General features: G+C 40.2%; 1 protein-coding gene across 2 annotated transcripts in view; it reads right to left on the bottom strand.

Moving 5' to 3' along the window:
• LOC138160268 (zinc-regulated GTPase metalloprotein activator 1A-like) overlaps positions 1-14,861 on the bottom strand; it is a 69,013-nt gene that overhangs the window by 15,381 nt on the left and 38,771 nt on the right. For both annotated transcript variants that reach the window (XM_069086888.1, XM_069086878.1), the window contains exons 9-10: positions 13,365-13,409; positions 1,710-1,766 (exon numbers count right to left, since the gene is read on the bottom strand). In XM_069086888.1, the coding sequence (XP_068942989.1) occupies positions 1,710-1,766; positions 13,365-13,409 (102 nt within the window). The remainder of the gene's footprint in view (positions 1-1,709; positions 1,767-13,364; positions 13,410-14,861) is intronic.

Raw genomic sequence — 14,861 nt, 5'->3', positions numbered from 1 at the left:
GGCCATGAGATGACCGCTGAGGGAAGGAGAGGGATGTGGTGGGGAGGACGAGGATGCTCCTTTCAAGGGGATGAAGGCCAGTCACGTGGAAGAGATGAGATTTGCTCTGCTTGGCCCCCGAGTTCAGAATGAAGAAGAGGCACAAACCACAGAGGAGCCACACTGTCTGCAGCAGGGATGGACCCATCGCTGGGATGCTTCCAGCAGAATGTCCATGACCATGTGTAAGGGACACTGTAGAGAGGATCCCCAATCAAGAAAAGGCCCAGTGACGTTTACTTTTGAGGCCTCTTTCAACTCCTACATTCTGTGAATATTGGGGATCTGAAATGGGTAGCAATGGAAAAGGACAAAAAGAAGATGGAGGCAGGAGGTTTCAAAAAAACTTTCAAGTCTGTCCAGGACTGCTCCATTTGCCTGAATTTACACCCTCTCCCCAGATCCAAGTCATGCCCTGTGGTACTTTCTGGTGTAACTGCAATGACAGGTAGCTGGGTGGTACAGTGGATAAAGGCTCAGGCCTGGACTGAGAAAGACCCCAGTTCAAATCCTGCCTCAGACAGCTACTAGCTGTGTGACCATGAGAGAGTCACTGTTTGCCTCAGTTTCCTCACCTGTAAAAAGGGACTATGATAGCACCTACTTTCCAGAGTTGTGAGGATGAAATGAGGTAATGACTGTGAAGCACTGAGTACAAAGCTTGGCACATAGTATAAATGTTAGCTATTACTATATTATTATCTTCTTACTACATGAAAAGCAAAATTAGCTCCAACTTCTCTGCATTAACAATTAAGGTTGCTGGGCCTGTCGAGCAAATAAAACTTTCTGTTTTTCAGAGGGTGGAAAGGAGGGGGATAGTTCAAGAAACTTGCAAAATAAACTATTAACTGGCCAGTAGATAAATACAACACTGGTTAAAAAATAAAAAAAAAAACTTTTTAAAAGATAAGAGGCCAGAAGTGGGTGACACTCACTCTCTAAGTCTTTAAGTTCTACTTTAGGAGGAGAAAAATACCTTACAGGTAACCCCTAATTTAGGAAAAATGGGTTTCTGACCTATTTCCTTATACACATCTGGGGAGTGAGTCTGCAGCCCCTGAAACGAAGCTGATTTTGTGCCTCAGTCTGGAACCTTTCCCAGGTGACTCTCCCAGGGAGATAACTTCTCTTATGAAAGTGTAATGAGTTACTAGTTAACAAATCACTGAGTCCCTGCATCTGAATGGCAATGCTTAGGAAATACTTTATCCACTATTAAGAGGAAAGAAATGTACTCCAAGCATCCAAAGATGTAACTCAAAAGGTCTTTTCCCATGTACCTTACGTCATAAAGTGGCAAACAGGTAGAGATGAAAATACTGTTAGCGCTAGACCTCCTCATGAATAGAGGTTTCTGTGGAATGTCTCAGAAACCTAAACACCATGTAAAATATTGTTTCTATCCAGAAACGAATTCTGAGTTCCTAATGACAACTTCAAAATAACTTCAGAAACATCACCCATTCACAAACCGCAGACTATCTGGAATTATCAATGTGAAGGAAATGATGGGAAACTTATGGTGTAACAGGCTCCATGAAAATGCAGAATCAGAATTGGAAAAAGGTAATTATGGAAATAAAGAAAAGAAAATGTTTACTGAAATTAGCCCTTCAAAATCAGGATCCTAGATAAAACGAAAACGTCTCAGATAACTTAGAAATTACCTGATTCCAGAGAGGCCATCAAAAGAGTGTAAATCCAGGACACTGGAAAGGTCAACTCTGAAAGAAAAACAGAAGGAGAAATTAGGAACAGTGTGGTGTATACCAGCATGTTCTACCTCTGGACCATACCGATCAATTAATGAGCATTTATTAAGCACCTTCTATGGACGAGGTAGGCACTGTGCTAGGTTCTGGGGCTACAGAAGCCAAAATCAAACGCCCTCAAAGAACTTACATTCTATCAAGGGAGACAACATGTATAGATCCAAATATATACAAAATAGGTACACGGCAATTGGTGGAAGGGGAAGTAATGGCCGCTGGAAGAATCAGATGAAGTCCCACATAAGAGGAGGTGCTTGAGCTAAACTTTGAACAAAACCAGATAGTCTAAGAATTAGAGACAAAGACTGCTGCATTCTGGACATGGGGGCCAGCCTGCACAAGGACAAGGAGACAAAAGAAGAATAAGCTGTGTGCAAAAAACAGCAAAGACAGTTTGGCTGAACCACCAAGTGCAGGAAGGGGAGTGGCATATACTAAAAGTGGAGAGGCAGGTAGGAGAGAAGACAAGTTGTGAAGGCTTTTAAATGCCACAGAGCGTACATCCAATCCTAGCGGAAGAGGGAGCCAGCGGTATTTACTGAGCAAGACAGTAACACTATCAGGCACCAGCTTTAGCAGCTGTATAGAGGATGGTCTGAAGAAAGGGCAGAACGACCAGTTAGGCAGTTATTGCAACAATCCAGGCAAGCGGTAAAGAGTGCCTGAACTAGAGGTGGAGGCTGTGTGAGCAGAGAGAAGCAGGGCAGATACACCAGATAAAGCAGCAAGGCTGGGAAAGGGCTCCGCCAACTGTCTACTTTCAATGTCCTAAAAATGGCCGACAGTATGAGCTGAAAATGGTACCATTAATACATCAGAATATCACTAGTAAGGAACAATGCTGAAGCCACACATCTTAAGAGTTCAGAACAAAGTTTGTTCATTAAGGTAAGTTATAGGTCTTCACCAGTTTCAATTTTCTAAATATTCACAAGACAATTTAAGAGCGATCTTAATATTGTAAACAGATGAAAATCAATTTCAAGATTTACAATTCCTGTGAAGAAGCTAACTCCCTGCAGTACAAAATAAAATGGAATACACAGAAATTCTGGGTGGCTGAGGCAGATGCAAAGGAGGATTCATGGGAAAAATTCTTTTGAAATTCTTCCTCACTCATCAATTCCAAATTATTTTCCCCTCCTTGTAAACAGGTAGTTAATATAAAAACCGTACACTAAGACATGATATTAAACCATGTCACAGTCTGTACAAGTATGAACTTGTACTGTGACACTGTTTAGTGTAGCTGAAATACAAAAACCATCCATCTTTGGGCTTAGTAGTTTTCTGGTCTTACTAGCTTTTTAAAATTACATGCTCTACAATCCTCTCTTTTTAACAGAAGTGTTCAGATATAGAAATGTTGCTTTAAGGGTTGCTGAGGTTGTATCCCATATATTTTGGCATTTGTCTCATCTGTTGTTCAGTCATTTCAGTTGTGTCCAACTCTTCGTAACCCCATTTGGGGTTTTCTTGGCAGAGACACTTGGCAATAATAGAGTAAGAAGGGTAATGAAAATGTAGGCTAGAATCAAACCAATGTAATACACAGTGCCATTTACATTTCTCCAGTTCATTTTACAGATGAGAAAACAGGGTTAAGTGACTTGCCCAGGGTCACACAGGTGGTGTCTGAAGTCCAATTTGAACTACCATCATTCTTTAATATAATTTTAATGTCTCCAGGGTTTAGTTCTGACCCACTCATTATTTAGACTATTTTACTCTGCATCTTTGGTTCCTATCTCCTTTAATGATTACAATTTTTCATTTCATCGTGGTCTATAAAGGACATGCTTAGGATAATCTCAGCTTGAAGGTACCCCAGAGTTCCTCCATTATAAGCCCTACTTGACCACAAAGTTCAAGGAAAGAACACTGGATGTGGAGCCAGAGGAAATGGGTTCAAATTCCACCTCTGCCATATACTTCTTTGTCACTTTGGGGAAATTTAAGTATTTTGGGCTTCAGTCACCTCATCTATAATACAAGGGAGGTGGATTTCCTTCCCCTCTCCCCTTTTCATGTGTTGTTGCCCCCCCCCCCCCCTAGAATGTAAGCTTCTGGAAGGCAGAGACTATCTTTCTGTTTCTATCTCCATCTCCAGAGGTGGAGATTTAGAGTCTCAAAGGACCTTAGCAATCACTTAGCCAGTGCCTGGCCCAGAATGCTTAATAAATGCTTGCTGACTAAATGACCAGATGATTAAAGTCCTTTCAAATCTTATAATAATCTAGTCTTCATCTGAGGACCTCTAGTAAGAGGGGATCCATTACCTCCTGAGACAGCTCATTCTATTTTGGATACCTCCTATTCATTAGAAAGTTTTTCCTTATATTAATCTTAAATAATTCCATTAATTTCCTCCCACCGTTTCTATTTCCAATTCTGGGGTCAAGCAAAACAAGTCTAAGTAGAGAGATGATGGGGCACACACAATGAAGAGAATATTAGACTTTTCAGGAGAGCATGGATTCAAATTCTGCCTCAAAGAAATATTGTTGGAGTGGCCTAGAGCAAATAACTTAATTTCTCTAAGGTACAGTTTCCTTCTCTATCAAATGAATATAATAATAGTATCTTCATTACAGAATGGTTGTGAAAATTAAAATGAGAATGTTTAAAATACGAACCTCAAAGTGCTATACAAGTGTGAGCTGGTATTAGCTATTAATTTCTCTTTCACATGATAGTCCTTCAAAAAGGAGGGGTCAGCTATCACTTGGTACAAGTTATTACATATGGGGCAGCTATGTGGCACAGCAAATACAGCAGTGGCCCTGGAGTCAGGAGGACCTGAGTTCAAATCTAACCTCAGACACTTAACACTTACTAGCTGTGTGACCTTGGGCAAGTCACTTAACCCTAATTGCCCTGCCTTCCCCCCTTCCAAAAAGTTAAAAAAAAAAAAGTTATTACATATGTTTTTCTTATTCAGCACTGCTGACTTTTTCTACATCTATAATCCTATGATTCTCTCAAAAGTCTTCTCCAAAGGGGTATTTAAAAACAAGAACAGAGCTTGGAGACAAAAGAAGTTTAGATGGGTTTTATTTATTGAAGCCTACCTCTCATTTGCCAGAATTATTGTGATATTAACCCAGTCTTATCAACTTTCTTAAAAAATTAATTGATTTTTAATTTTCAACATTCATTTCCAGAAGATTTTGAATTCCAAATTTTCTCCCCATCTCTCCACTCTCCCCACCCCAAGATGGCACGCATTGTGATTACCCCTTCCCCCAGTCTGCCCTCCTTTCTATCATACCCCCCCTTATCTCCTATGCCCTTACTTTCTTGTGGGGCAAGATAGATTTCTTATACCCTACTACTTGTATATCTTATTTCCCAGATGCATATAAAGAAAATTTTTAACATGTTTTTAAAACTTTTGAGTTCCAAATTCTCTCCCTTCTTCCCTCTCCACCCACCCTCATTGAGAAAGCAAGCAATTCAATATAGGCTATATATGTGTAGTTATGCAAAACACTTCCATAATAGTCATGTTGTGAAAGACTAACTATATTTCCTTCCATCCAATCCCACCACCCCCCACTTATTCTATTTTCTCCTTTGACTCTGTCCCTTTTCAAAAGTGTTTGCTTCAGGGCGGCCAGGTGGCACAGTGAGTAAGAGCACCAGCCTCCAGCGTCAGGAGACCCGGGATCAGTTCCGGTCTCTGATACTTGGCACCCACACAAAATAACTGGCCATGTAACCTTGAGCAAGTTAGTTAACCCCAACTGCTTTAAAAAAAAAAAGTGTTTCCTTCTGACAACCACCTCCCCCAATCTGCCCTTCCTTTTATATCTCTGTCCCCTCCCCCTTACTTTCCTGTAGGGTAAGATACCCAATTGAGTGTTTATGTTATTCCCTCCTTAAGCCAAATCTGATGACAGTAAGGTTCACTCATTCCCTCACCGACCTCCCATTCTCCCCCACTGTGAAACCTTTTTCTTGCCTCTTTTATGTGAGATAATTTACCCTATTCTATCTCTCCTTTCTCCTCCCAATATATTCTTCTCTCACCCCTGAATTTTATTTTTTAGATATCCTCCCTTCATATTCTTTTTTTTGGAGAGGGGAAAGCAAGGCAATTGGGGTTCAGTGACTTGCCCAAGGTCACACAGCTAGTAAAGTGTTAAGTGTTTGAGGGTGGATTTGAACTCAGGTCCTCCTGACTCCAGGGCTGGTGCTCTATTCACTACACCACCTAGCTGTCCCCTCATCCCTTCATATTCAACTCACTCTGTGCCATCCATCCATCTATCCCTCCATCCATCTATTCCCTCCAAATACCCTAATACTGAAAGGTCTCATGAGTTAGAAATGTCCTTTTTCCATGTAGGAATGTAGACAGTTCAACTTTAGTAAGTCCCTTATGATTTCTCTTTCCTACTTACCTTTTCATGTTTCTCCTGAGTCTTGTATTTGAAAGTCAAATTTTCTATTCAGCTCTAGTCTTTTTATCAAGAATGTTTAAAACTTCTCTATTTCATTGAATATCCAGTTTTTCCTCAGAAATATTATACTCAGCTTTGCTGGGTAGGTGATTTTTGGTTTTCATTCTAGCTCCTCTGACCTCCGTAATATCACATTCCAAGCCCTTTGATTCCTTAATGTTGAAGCTGCTAGATCTTGTTTTATCCTAATTGTATTTTCACAATACTCAAATTGTTTCTATCTGGCTGCTTGCAATATTTTCTCCTTGACCTGGGAACTCTGGAATTTGGCTATAATATTCCTAGGAGTTTTCTTTTTGGGATCTTTTTCAAGATATGATTGGTGAATTCTTTCAATTTCTACTTTAGCCTCGGGTTCTAAAATATTGGGGCAGTTTTCCTTGATAATTTCTTTTTTAATTTAATTTAATTTTAGTTTAGTTTTTATCATTCATTTCCCCAAGATTTTGAGTTACAAATTTTCTCCCCATTTTTCCCCTACCCACCACACCAAAACAGCAATCCCACTGCATATCCCCTCCCCCAATCTTCTCTCTCCTATGTCTTCCCCCATTCCCCCTCTGACTTTCCAGTAGGGCATGGTGGATCTCTATGCCCCAGTGCCTGTATATCTTACTTCCCATTTACATGTAAAATAATAATAATGATCATATATTTTTTAAACATTTGATTTTAAACCTTTGAATTCTAGATTCCTTCACTATCTCCCTCGTCACCCATCCTTACTGGGAAGACAAGCAATTCAACACATGTACCCATGCAAAACATTTCCACAGTGGATATATTGGGATAGACTGACTATATTTCCGTCCATCCCATGCCACCCCTACTTGCTATGTTCTCTACTATGATCCTATACCTTTTCAAAAGTGGGTGCTTCCAGGGGCGGCCAGGTGGCATAGCGAGTAAGAGCACCGGATCTAGGGTCGGGATGACCTGGGGATCGAATCTGGGCTCAGATACTCAGCACCACACCCAGAAACACCTGGCTGTGTAACCTTGAGCAAGTTATTTAACCCTGATTGCTTTAAAAAAAAAAAGTGGGTTCTTCCAACTTCCCTCCCCCACAGCCTGCCCTCCCTTCCATCATCTCCCCTCTCATCCCCTTCCCCGCTACTCTCCTGTAGGGCAAGATACCCTATTTAGTGTGTATGTGATTCCCTCCCTAAGCCAAATTCATTGAGAATAGGGTTGACTCATTTCCTTTTGCCTTCTGCTCTTGCCCTCCATTGTAACAGTTTTCCCTTGCCTCTTCTATGAGATAATTTACCCCATTCTATCTCTCCCCATCTCTTCTCATTATATTCCTCTCTTACCTCTTAATTTCACTTAATTTTAAGTATCATCCCTTCTTATTCAACTGGTCCTGTACCCTGTCTGTGTAAACCTGTACACATATGAACACATTCTCACATATGCATTTATATTTCCATATAGCCTCCTATATAGACATATATATGTATGTATACATATATATTTCTATTCCCTTCAACTATTTTCATACTGAGAAAAGTTTCATAAGTTACAATTATCATTTTTCCATGTAGGAATGTAAGTAGTTCAACTTTGATAAGTTCCTTATGATTTCTTTTCCCTGTTTACCTTCTCATGCTTCTCTTGCTTCTTGTATCTGGATGTCAAATTTTCTATTCAATTCTGGTTTTTTCATCAAGAATGCTTGAATGATATGCCCTCTGGCATATCATATTCCAAGCCCTTTGATCCCTCAGTGTAGAAGCTGCCAGATCCTGGGTTATCTCGATTGTGTTTCCACAGTATTCAAATTGTTTCTTCCTGGCTGCTTGTAACATTTTCTCCTTGATCTGGGAATTCCAGAACCTGGCTATAATATTCCTAGGAGTTTTCTTTTTGGGATCTTTTTCAGGAGATGATTGATGGATTCTTTCAACCTCTATTTTGCTCTTGATTTCTTGATTTCTCATAAAGTCACCAGCTTCCATTTGCTCCAACCTAATTCTGAAGGAATGATTCTCTTCAGTGAGCTTTTGAGATTCTTTTTCCATCTGGCAAATTCAGCTTTTTAAGGCATTCTTCTCCTCATTGGCTTTTTGAGCCTCTTTTGCCATTTGAATTAGTCTGGTTTGTTTGTTTGTTTGTTTTTTTAAGCAATTGGGGTTAAGTAACTTGCTCAAGGTTACACAGCCAGGTGTTTCTGGATGGGTGCTAAGTATCTGAGCCTGGATTGGATCCCAGGTCATCCCGACTCTGGGGCTGGTGCTCTTACTCGCTGTGCTACCTGGCCGCCCCGCATTAGTCTGTTTTTTAAGGTGTTATTTTCTTCAGTCAGGTTTTTGACTCTCATTTTATAATTTTTTTGCATCGTTCTCATTTCTCTTCCCAATTTTTCCTCCACTTCTCTTATTTGGTTTTCAAAATCCTTCTTAAGCTCCTCTATGGCCTGTAAGCAGCTTATTCTTTTCTTGGAGGCTTCTAGTGCAGGAGTTCTGACTTTGCTGTTTTCTTCCAGTTCCATGCTTTGATCCTTTTTGTCCCCAAAAAGGGAGTCCAAAGTTGGATTACTGTGCTTGCCTTGCTTCCCTCGTTTGCTCATGTTGCCACTCAATTACTTGACTTCTGAACTTTTTGCCACAGTAGAACTCTGCTACCAGCAGGGGGAGCTTTGTCCCAAACGCTGCAGTTTTTCAGCTGCTAGAGCTATTCGTGGGGTGCCTTCTCTGAAGCCTCCTCATGCTCTGGCAAACTGGTCACGCACCCTAGGATCTCCACCATAGACCACAATCCAGATCCAAGCAGGTTAAAGAGCGAGCGATTCCCCTCAGACTGGTCGCTTGGTCCCCCTGCAATCTGTAGGCCAGGAGTTCTGAAGCAGCCACGCTGTGGCAGCTGCATGGCTACCAATGCCTCAGCCTCTTCTCACCCTGGGGCAAAGCCCAACCACACTCCTGAATTCCCAGGCCCCAAAGTCCACACAGCACTAACCTCTCACTTTGTCCTTAGCATCTAGGGGTTGATAATTCTGCATCCTGCCACAGCTACTGGTGATCTGAAGTTCCTCCAGCCAAAGGCTGGTCAGGTCACCCTGAGGCTAAAACCTCGGGCTCAAGCTGGGCTGGGCTTGGCTCCAAGAGCGCTGCACTGGCCACTTCCTGCTGGCCTACCGGGCTGTCTTTAGCAGAAGGTTAGCTTCTCTTTGTCATTTTGTGGTTTCTGTAGCCAGCTCCATCCAGTCCCAGCTCTGCAGTGATAGGCCTGGCAATGGCCCTTGTGGTTGGTGGGTCAACTTGACACCACATTGATCAGGTCTTGTCAGGGCCTCTGCTGGCCCTGGTATCTGGGTCTCTGTGCCAGTGCCCATCGTCTTCCTTTCCTTGATAATTTCTTGAAAGAGGATGTTTAGGTTCTTTTTTTTTGATCATGACTTTCAGGAAATTCAATAATTTTTAAATTATCTCTCCTGGATCTATTTTTCAGGTCAGTGGTTTTTCCAATGAGATATTTCATACTGTTTTCAATTTTTTCCTTCTTTTGGTTCCGATTTATTTCTTGATTTCTCATAAAGTTATTAGCTTCCATTTGCTCCATTCTAATTTTTAAGGCATTATTTTCTTCAATGAGCTTTTGGACCTCCTTTTTCATTTGACCAATTCCGCTTTTTAAGGCATTTTTCTCCTCATTGGTTTTTTTGGACCTCTTTTGTCATTTGGGTTAATCTATTTTTTAAGGTGTTATTTTCTTCAGTATTTTTGGGGTGTCCTTTAGCAAGCAGTTGACTCATTTTTCATGATTTTCTTGCATCACTCTCATTTCTCTTCCCAATATTTCTTCCTTATTTGATTTTCGAAATCCTTTTTGAGCTCTTCCATGGCCTGTTACTAATTCATATTTTTCTTGGAGGTTTTTGATGCAGGAGCTTTGACTTCTTCTGGTTGTATGTTTTGATCTTCTTTGTCACCAAAGTAAGATTCTATAGTTTGAGTTTCTTTATACCATTTGCTCATCTTCCCAGCCAAATACTTGACTTTCTCTTTGTTGAGGCTTCCAGTGGGGTGGGTAGTGGATGTACTGTCCCAAGCTTCAGGGTTTTGCATCAGTCACTAGATCCCCCACAATCTGCTGCCACCGCCCCTCACCTCTACCACCTCAGGGCTGGGGCTGGACCACACTCCTCTTTCACCCAGGTCCCACAGGGTTTTCCCACTGACCTTCTATGTTGACTTTGGCGTTTGTGGGTTGAGAAGTCTGGAAATCGCCACAATTGCCAGTGATTCAGTCCCTTGAGGCCTGCTCCAGCCCTCTACTGTGCTCACGTGTCCCACACCAGGCTGTGTTCTACTCCAAGCCTGATGAAATATATTCTTCCTGTCAACTTTCCAGGTTGTCCTGGGCTAGAGATTTGTTTCACTCTGTCATTTTGTGGGTTCTGTAGCTCTAAAATGTGTTCAGTCATTTTTTACAGAATATATTTGGAGGGGTTTGGGGGAGAGATCAAGAAAAGCCCCTGATCTTACTCTGCCATCTAGACTCCACCCCATCACCTTTTTTTTTTAAAGCAACTGGGGTTAAGTAACTTTCTCAAGGTTACACCGCCAGTTTTGGGGGGGGGGGTGTGGGTGTGAAGTATCTGAGGCTGGAACTGATCCCAGGTCTCTCGACTCTGGGGCCAGCGTTCTTACTCACTGCACCACCTGGCTGCCCCCCCATCAACTTTTTTTAACCCGTCTCTATACTCAAACCTGACAATGCCTGCATTGCATAGTCAGCATTATAAGTCTCAGTTTTCTTTTATTTCTAAAAATAAATTTTACACAGACCATACAAGAAAAATCACTAATTGGGGATTTACAAAAGAACATAATAAAGGTAACACAGAAAGAATTCATGCACCAAAGGTCCTACCAATACATCATCACTGAAATGCAGACAGATGGCCCTGGGTTCCTGAAAACTATGCCATCATAGCAACCTGGTACAGATTGCACAAGGTTGGAAAGGTCTTAAAAGTAACTGGCTGTATTATCTGTCACCCAATTATTGACTTCCCTAAATTCTGAGGTGAAAGGGTAATATGTTTTTAGAAACAGCAACTCCCAAAGAGCTAAACCATAGCTTATAGGCATAGGAGGTATCATCTGCTTTGATGATGAGAGTTTTCATATTGATGAAATGATAGATTATTATAAATAACAAGAATGTAACTAGAGGGTCGGCTAGGTGGTACAGTGAATAGAGCACTGGCCCTGGAGTCAGGAGGACCTGAGTTCAAATCCGGCCTCAGACACTTAACACAAAAACTAGCTGTGTGACCTTAGGCAAGTCACTTAACCCCAATTGCCCTCCAAAAAGGAAAAAGAAAAGTAATTAGAATTCTAAATCAGGCTCTTGGAGTTTAGAAAATGATGATTAAATTTCTCCCAAACAGATAAAACATCAAAGCTTGTCCCTCAGATTAAAAAATTTTTTAAATGTGAATTTACAAGATTAAAAGCCTGTTTTGATTTATTACCAACTGTGCTAGCTTTGTCCATTCTCAGCAATCTCATTTTGCTCATCCTCAGTAAACTTTAACAAAAAGATTGTGTTCATTTGAAAATACATTTTGCTCTCTGGTCTATTGCATTTATGGAAAGAGCGATGCAGACACCCCAATTTGTTGAACGCTAAACACTAGTTTAGAAGATGACTGCTTACCAAAGAATCATGTGATTTTAACTTTGGCTCCAGAAGGGACCGCTGAGGCCACCTAGTTCAACCCCTCATTGGACAAATGAGAAAACTGGGACCCAGGGAAGTAAAATTCCAGAAGAAGGACTCTTTTCACTATCTCATAAGGCTGCTTCTCTCACAAAGGACCACAATTGTGGGTTGGGGTTTTTTTGGTGGATTTTTTTTTTTTAATAAACACTAAAAGTGATAAGGCAAAAAAATGTTAAAAAACATTTCAAATGTTTAACTCACTAGGACTTGCAGAATTGTCAGTACGCTGGAAGAAAAAGAAAAATGTTCCTCACAGAAATGGGGAAGTTCACTATTTAAACCAAACAAACTCATGCAAAAGGTCACAACACAGAGACTGGTGACCACTTCTGGATTCTTAGAACACCTACAGAATAATGGACAGTTACTGTTTGGATTGGTCTAGTTTTTACCAACTTTGATTAACTGTCAATTTCCTGATACTTTACATTATGTAAATTAAAAGACTATTTGAAATTAGGGCAACTTTTAGTAGCACTGATCATTGTACTTCAAGTAACAGACTCAGAATTGCAAAATACATATTTTTAACCTGAGAATTTTCTTTTTCTTTTTTTTTTTTTAAAGCAATTGGAATTAAGTAACTTGCTCAAGGTTACACAGCCAGTTATTTCTGGGTGTGGTGCTAAGTATCTGAGCCCAGATTCAATCCCTAGGTCATCCCAACACTGGGGCCGGTGCTCTTACTCGCTGAGCCATCTGGCCACCCCTAGAATTTTCTTTTTTTTTTTAAACAACCAAGAAACATTAGGATTTAAGTAATTAAAAAATTAAAGTATGCATCAGGATTTAAATAAATTTGAAATTTAAAATGTACTTTAATACCTGGATTATGATAACCCATTCAGAATTTCACACTTCTAGGAAACAGAACTAATTTAACTCTGAGTGACTAAGACTTTTGATCTCACTCTTCATTAAAGAAAAATTTAATCTCATGTAACCAATCATGGCTTAAAACTTTAGTTATAACACTGAAGCAATTCAATTTTCCAAATGAATAAATTTTTTTTAAAGCACCTAAAGAAGTATTTTTTTAAAAAGAAAGTCATGGTTTTTGTAAAAGTCAAAGAGCTAAAAAGAACCATCATTCTTATCCAAATTACAGGAGACCCTCAGATATAAACTGTACCCCTAGAATGAGATTTCTTTTAAAGGAAAATTGAAACATACAGGCATACACTGAAAAATAACTGATTATAGGCCACTTTATAGTTTAATATAAGCTAGAACTAGGGTAAGGGCACCATTATAATAAATTATCTGCAGATGCTTCAATCATACTAAGAAATGATTATCAGTTTGTTAGAACACAATACAGGACTGTCAATAAAAGGATTAAAAATACCTTGATCTCTGGGTCTCTAAGATTTTTCCTAGTCCATTTATTGATCTGAAATAAAAAAATGTCACACTTTCAAAACCCAAAGTAAAACCAAAAAGCAATGAATATTACTGCTGAAACAAGGACTAAATAAGCATAAATATATACTTAGGACTAGAAAAAAAGGCAACTGAAAATTTTACACACCCAATACTGAAATTATTTTTTTTTTTCTGAAAACTGAAATATATTCATGCCCAGCTGATAACAGTGATAAAACCTAGCCTTCTTGGAAACATTTCTAGTCTGCTGACAGAAGGATTTCCTATAGTTTCTTCTCTGAACATTCAGCAGCTTTATCAATTTTAAGCTATGCAAGGGCTTTCTGGAAGGTACAGCTCTACAGGTTTTCCTTTGCAAAATCAATACTCATATAACATTACTCTCTCTTCTGGGGTGCAGAAGCTACCTTATCCACTTTCCCTCAGAAAGCAACTTAAACTTTGGCTGAGCTAAAAGTTATCCTGGGATAATGGCTATACACCAATGTGACTTTTGTTATATGGATCTGTCCACTTAGACATTACATGAGAGCTGTTCTCAGCCTTTTCCTCAAGTTTCCTCCTGTTGGCTATACTCATTAACCTTAAATGAACTACATTTATTCACTCAGATGATTCTTCTTTAAGTTTCTTGTCTGTGACCCCTCCCCATAAACCCCAACTGTGCCCCTCTCTGGTCTATGACCAATGAATGCTGTCTCTAACCTACCTTACTCAGACTTCATACAATTCCCATGCCCTTCAGTTCTGCCTGAAAACTGAGACTCAAACCTCAGTTCTACCATCAACATCAAAAAACTGCAAGCCTCTTTCCCTTTCTATATGAATGGTTTTCCTGGCTGTAATTTCTAACCTGGGGGTGGCTAGGTGGAGCAGTGAGTAAAGTGCCGGCTCCAGAGTCAGGAGGACCCGAGTTCAGTTCCAGCCTCAGACACTTAACACCCACGCAAACAAACTAGCCGTGTAACCTTGGGCAAGTTACTTAACCCCAACTGCCCTCCAAAAAAGGCAAAAAAAAAAAGTGTAATTTCTAACTTGTGTGTCACTTTCACTGCTGGAAGTCAAGAGGTTTTTGTTTAATTAACTTTATCAATGTTACATGCCACCTATCTTCTCACCATGCACTTTTGATGAAGATGATGAAGCTGCACAAGTTAATTCTCCATTTTTCTTAGAGGTGAAAGGGACCTTGAAGATTGTCTAATTCAAACCCCCCATTTTATGGATGACACAGAGGTCCAAAGTGGTTGTGTTTTGTTTTCATATTTTAGTGTCGTGTAATCATCTCTGACTGTAAGATGACATGTCCTAGATGATGTTCACATAGTCTAATCTCTGCCTGCAAATTAAGTATCCCACCTATAAAATTGTTTCTAATGATTTATAATGTTTGGGGCAGCTAGGGGGCGCAGTGAATAGGGCACCAGCCCCGGAGTGAGGAGGACCTGAGTTCAAATGC

Source organism: Petaurus breviceps, unplaced genomic scaffold (genome assembly GCF_028583685.1).
Source record: "Petaurus breviceps papuanus isolate PSGF00001 unplaced genomic scaffold, PetGlider_PUasm1.0 118, whole genome shotgun sequence".
NCBI classification, from domain to species: domain Eukaryota; kingdom Metazoa; phylum Chordata; class Mammalia; order Diprotodontia; family Petauridae; genus Petaurus; species Petaurus breviceps.
The sequence above is the reverse complement of the archived record's forward strand: the minus strand, read 5'-3'. Positions and strand labels throughout refer to the sequence as shown.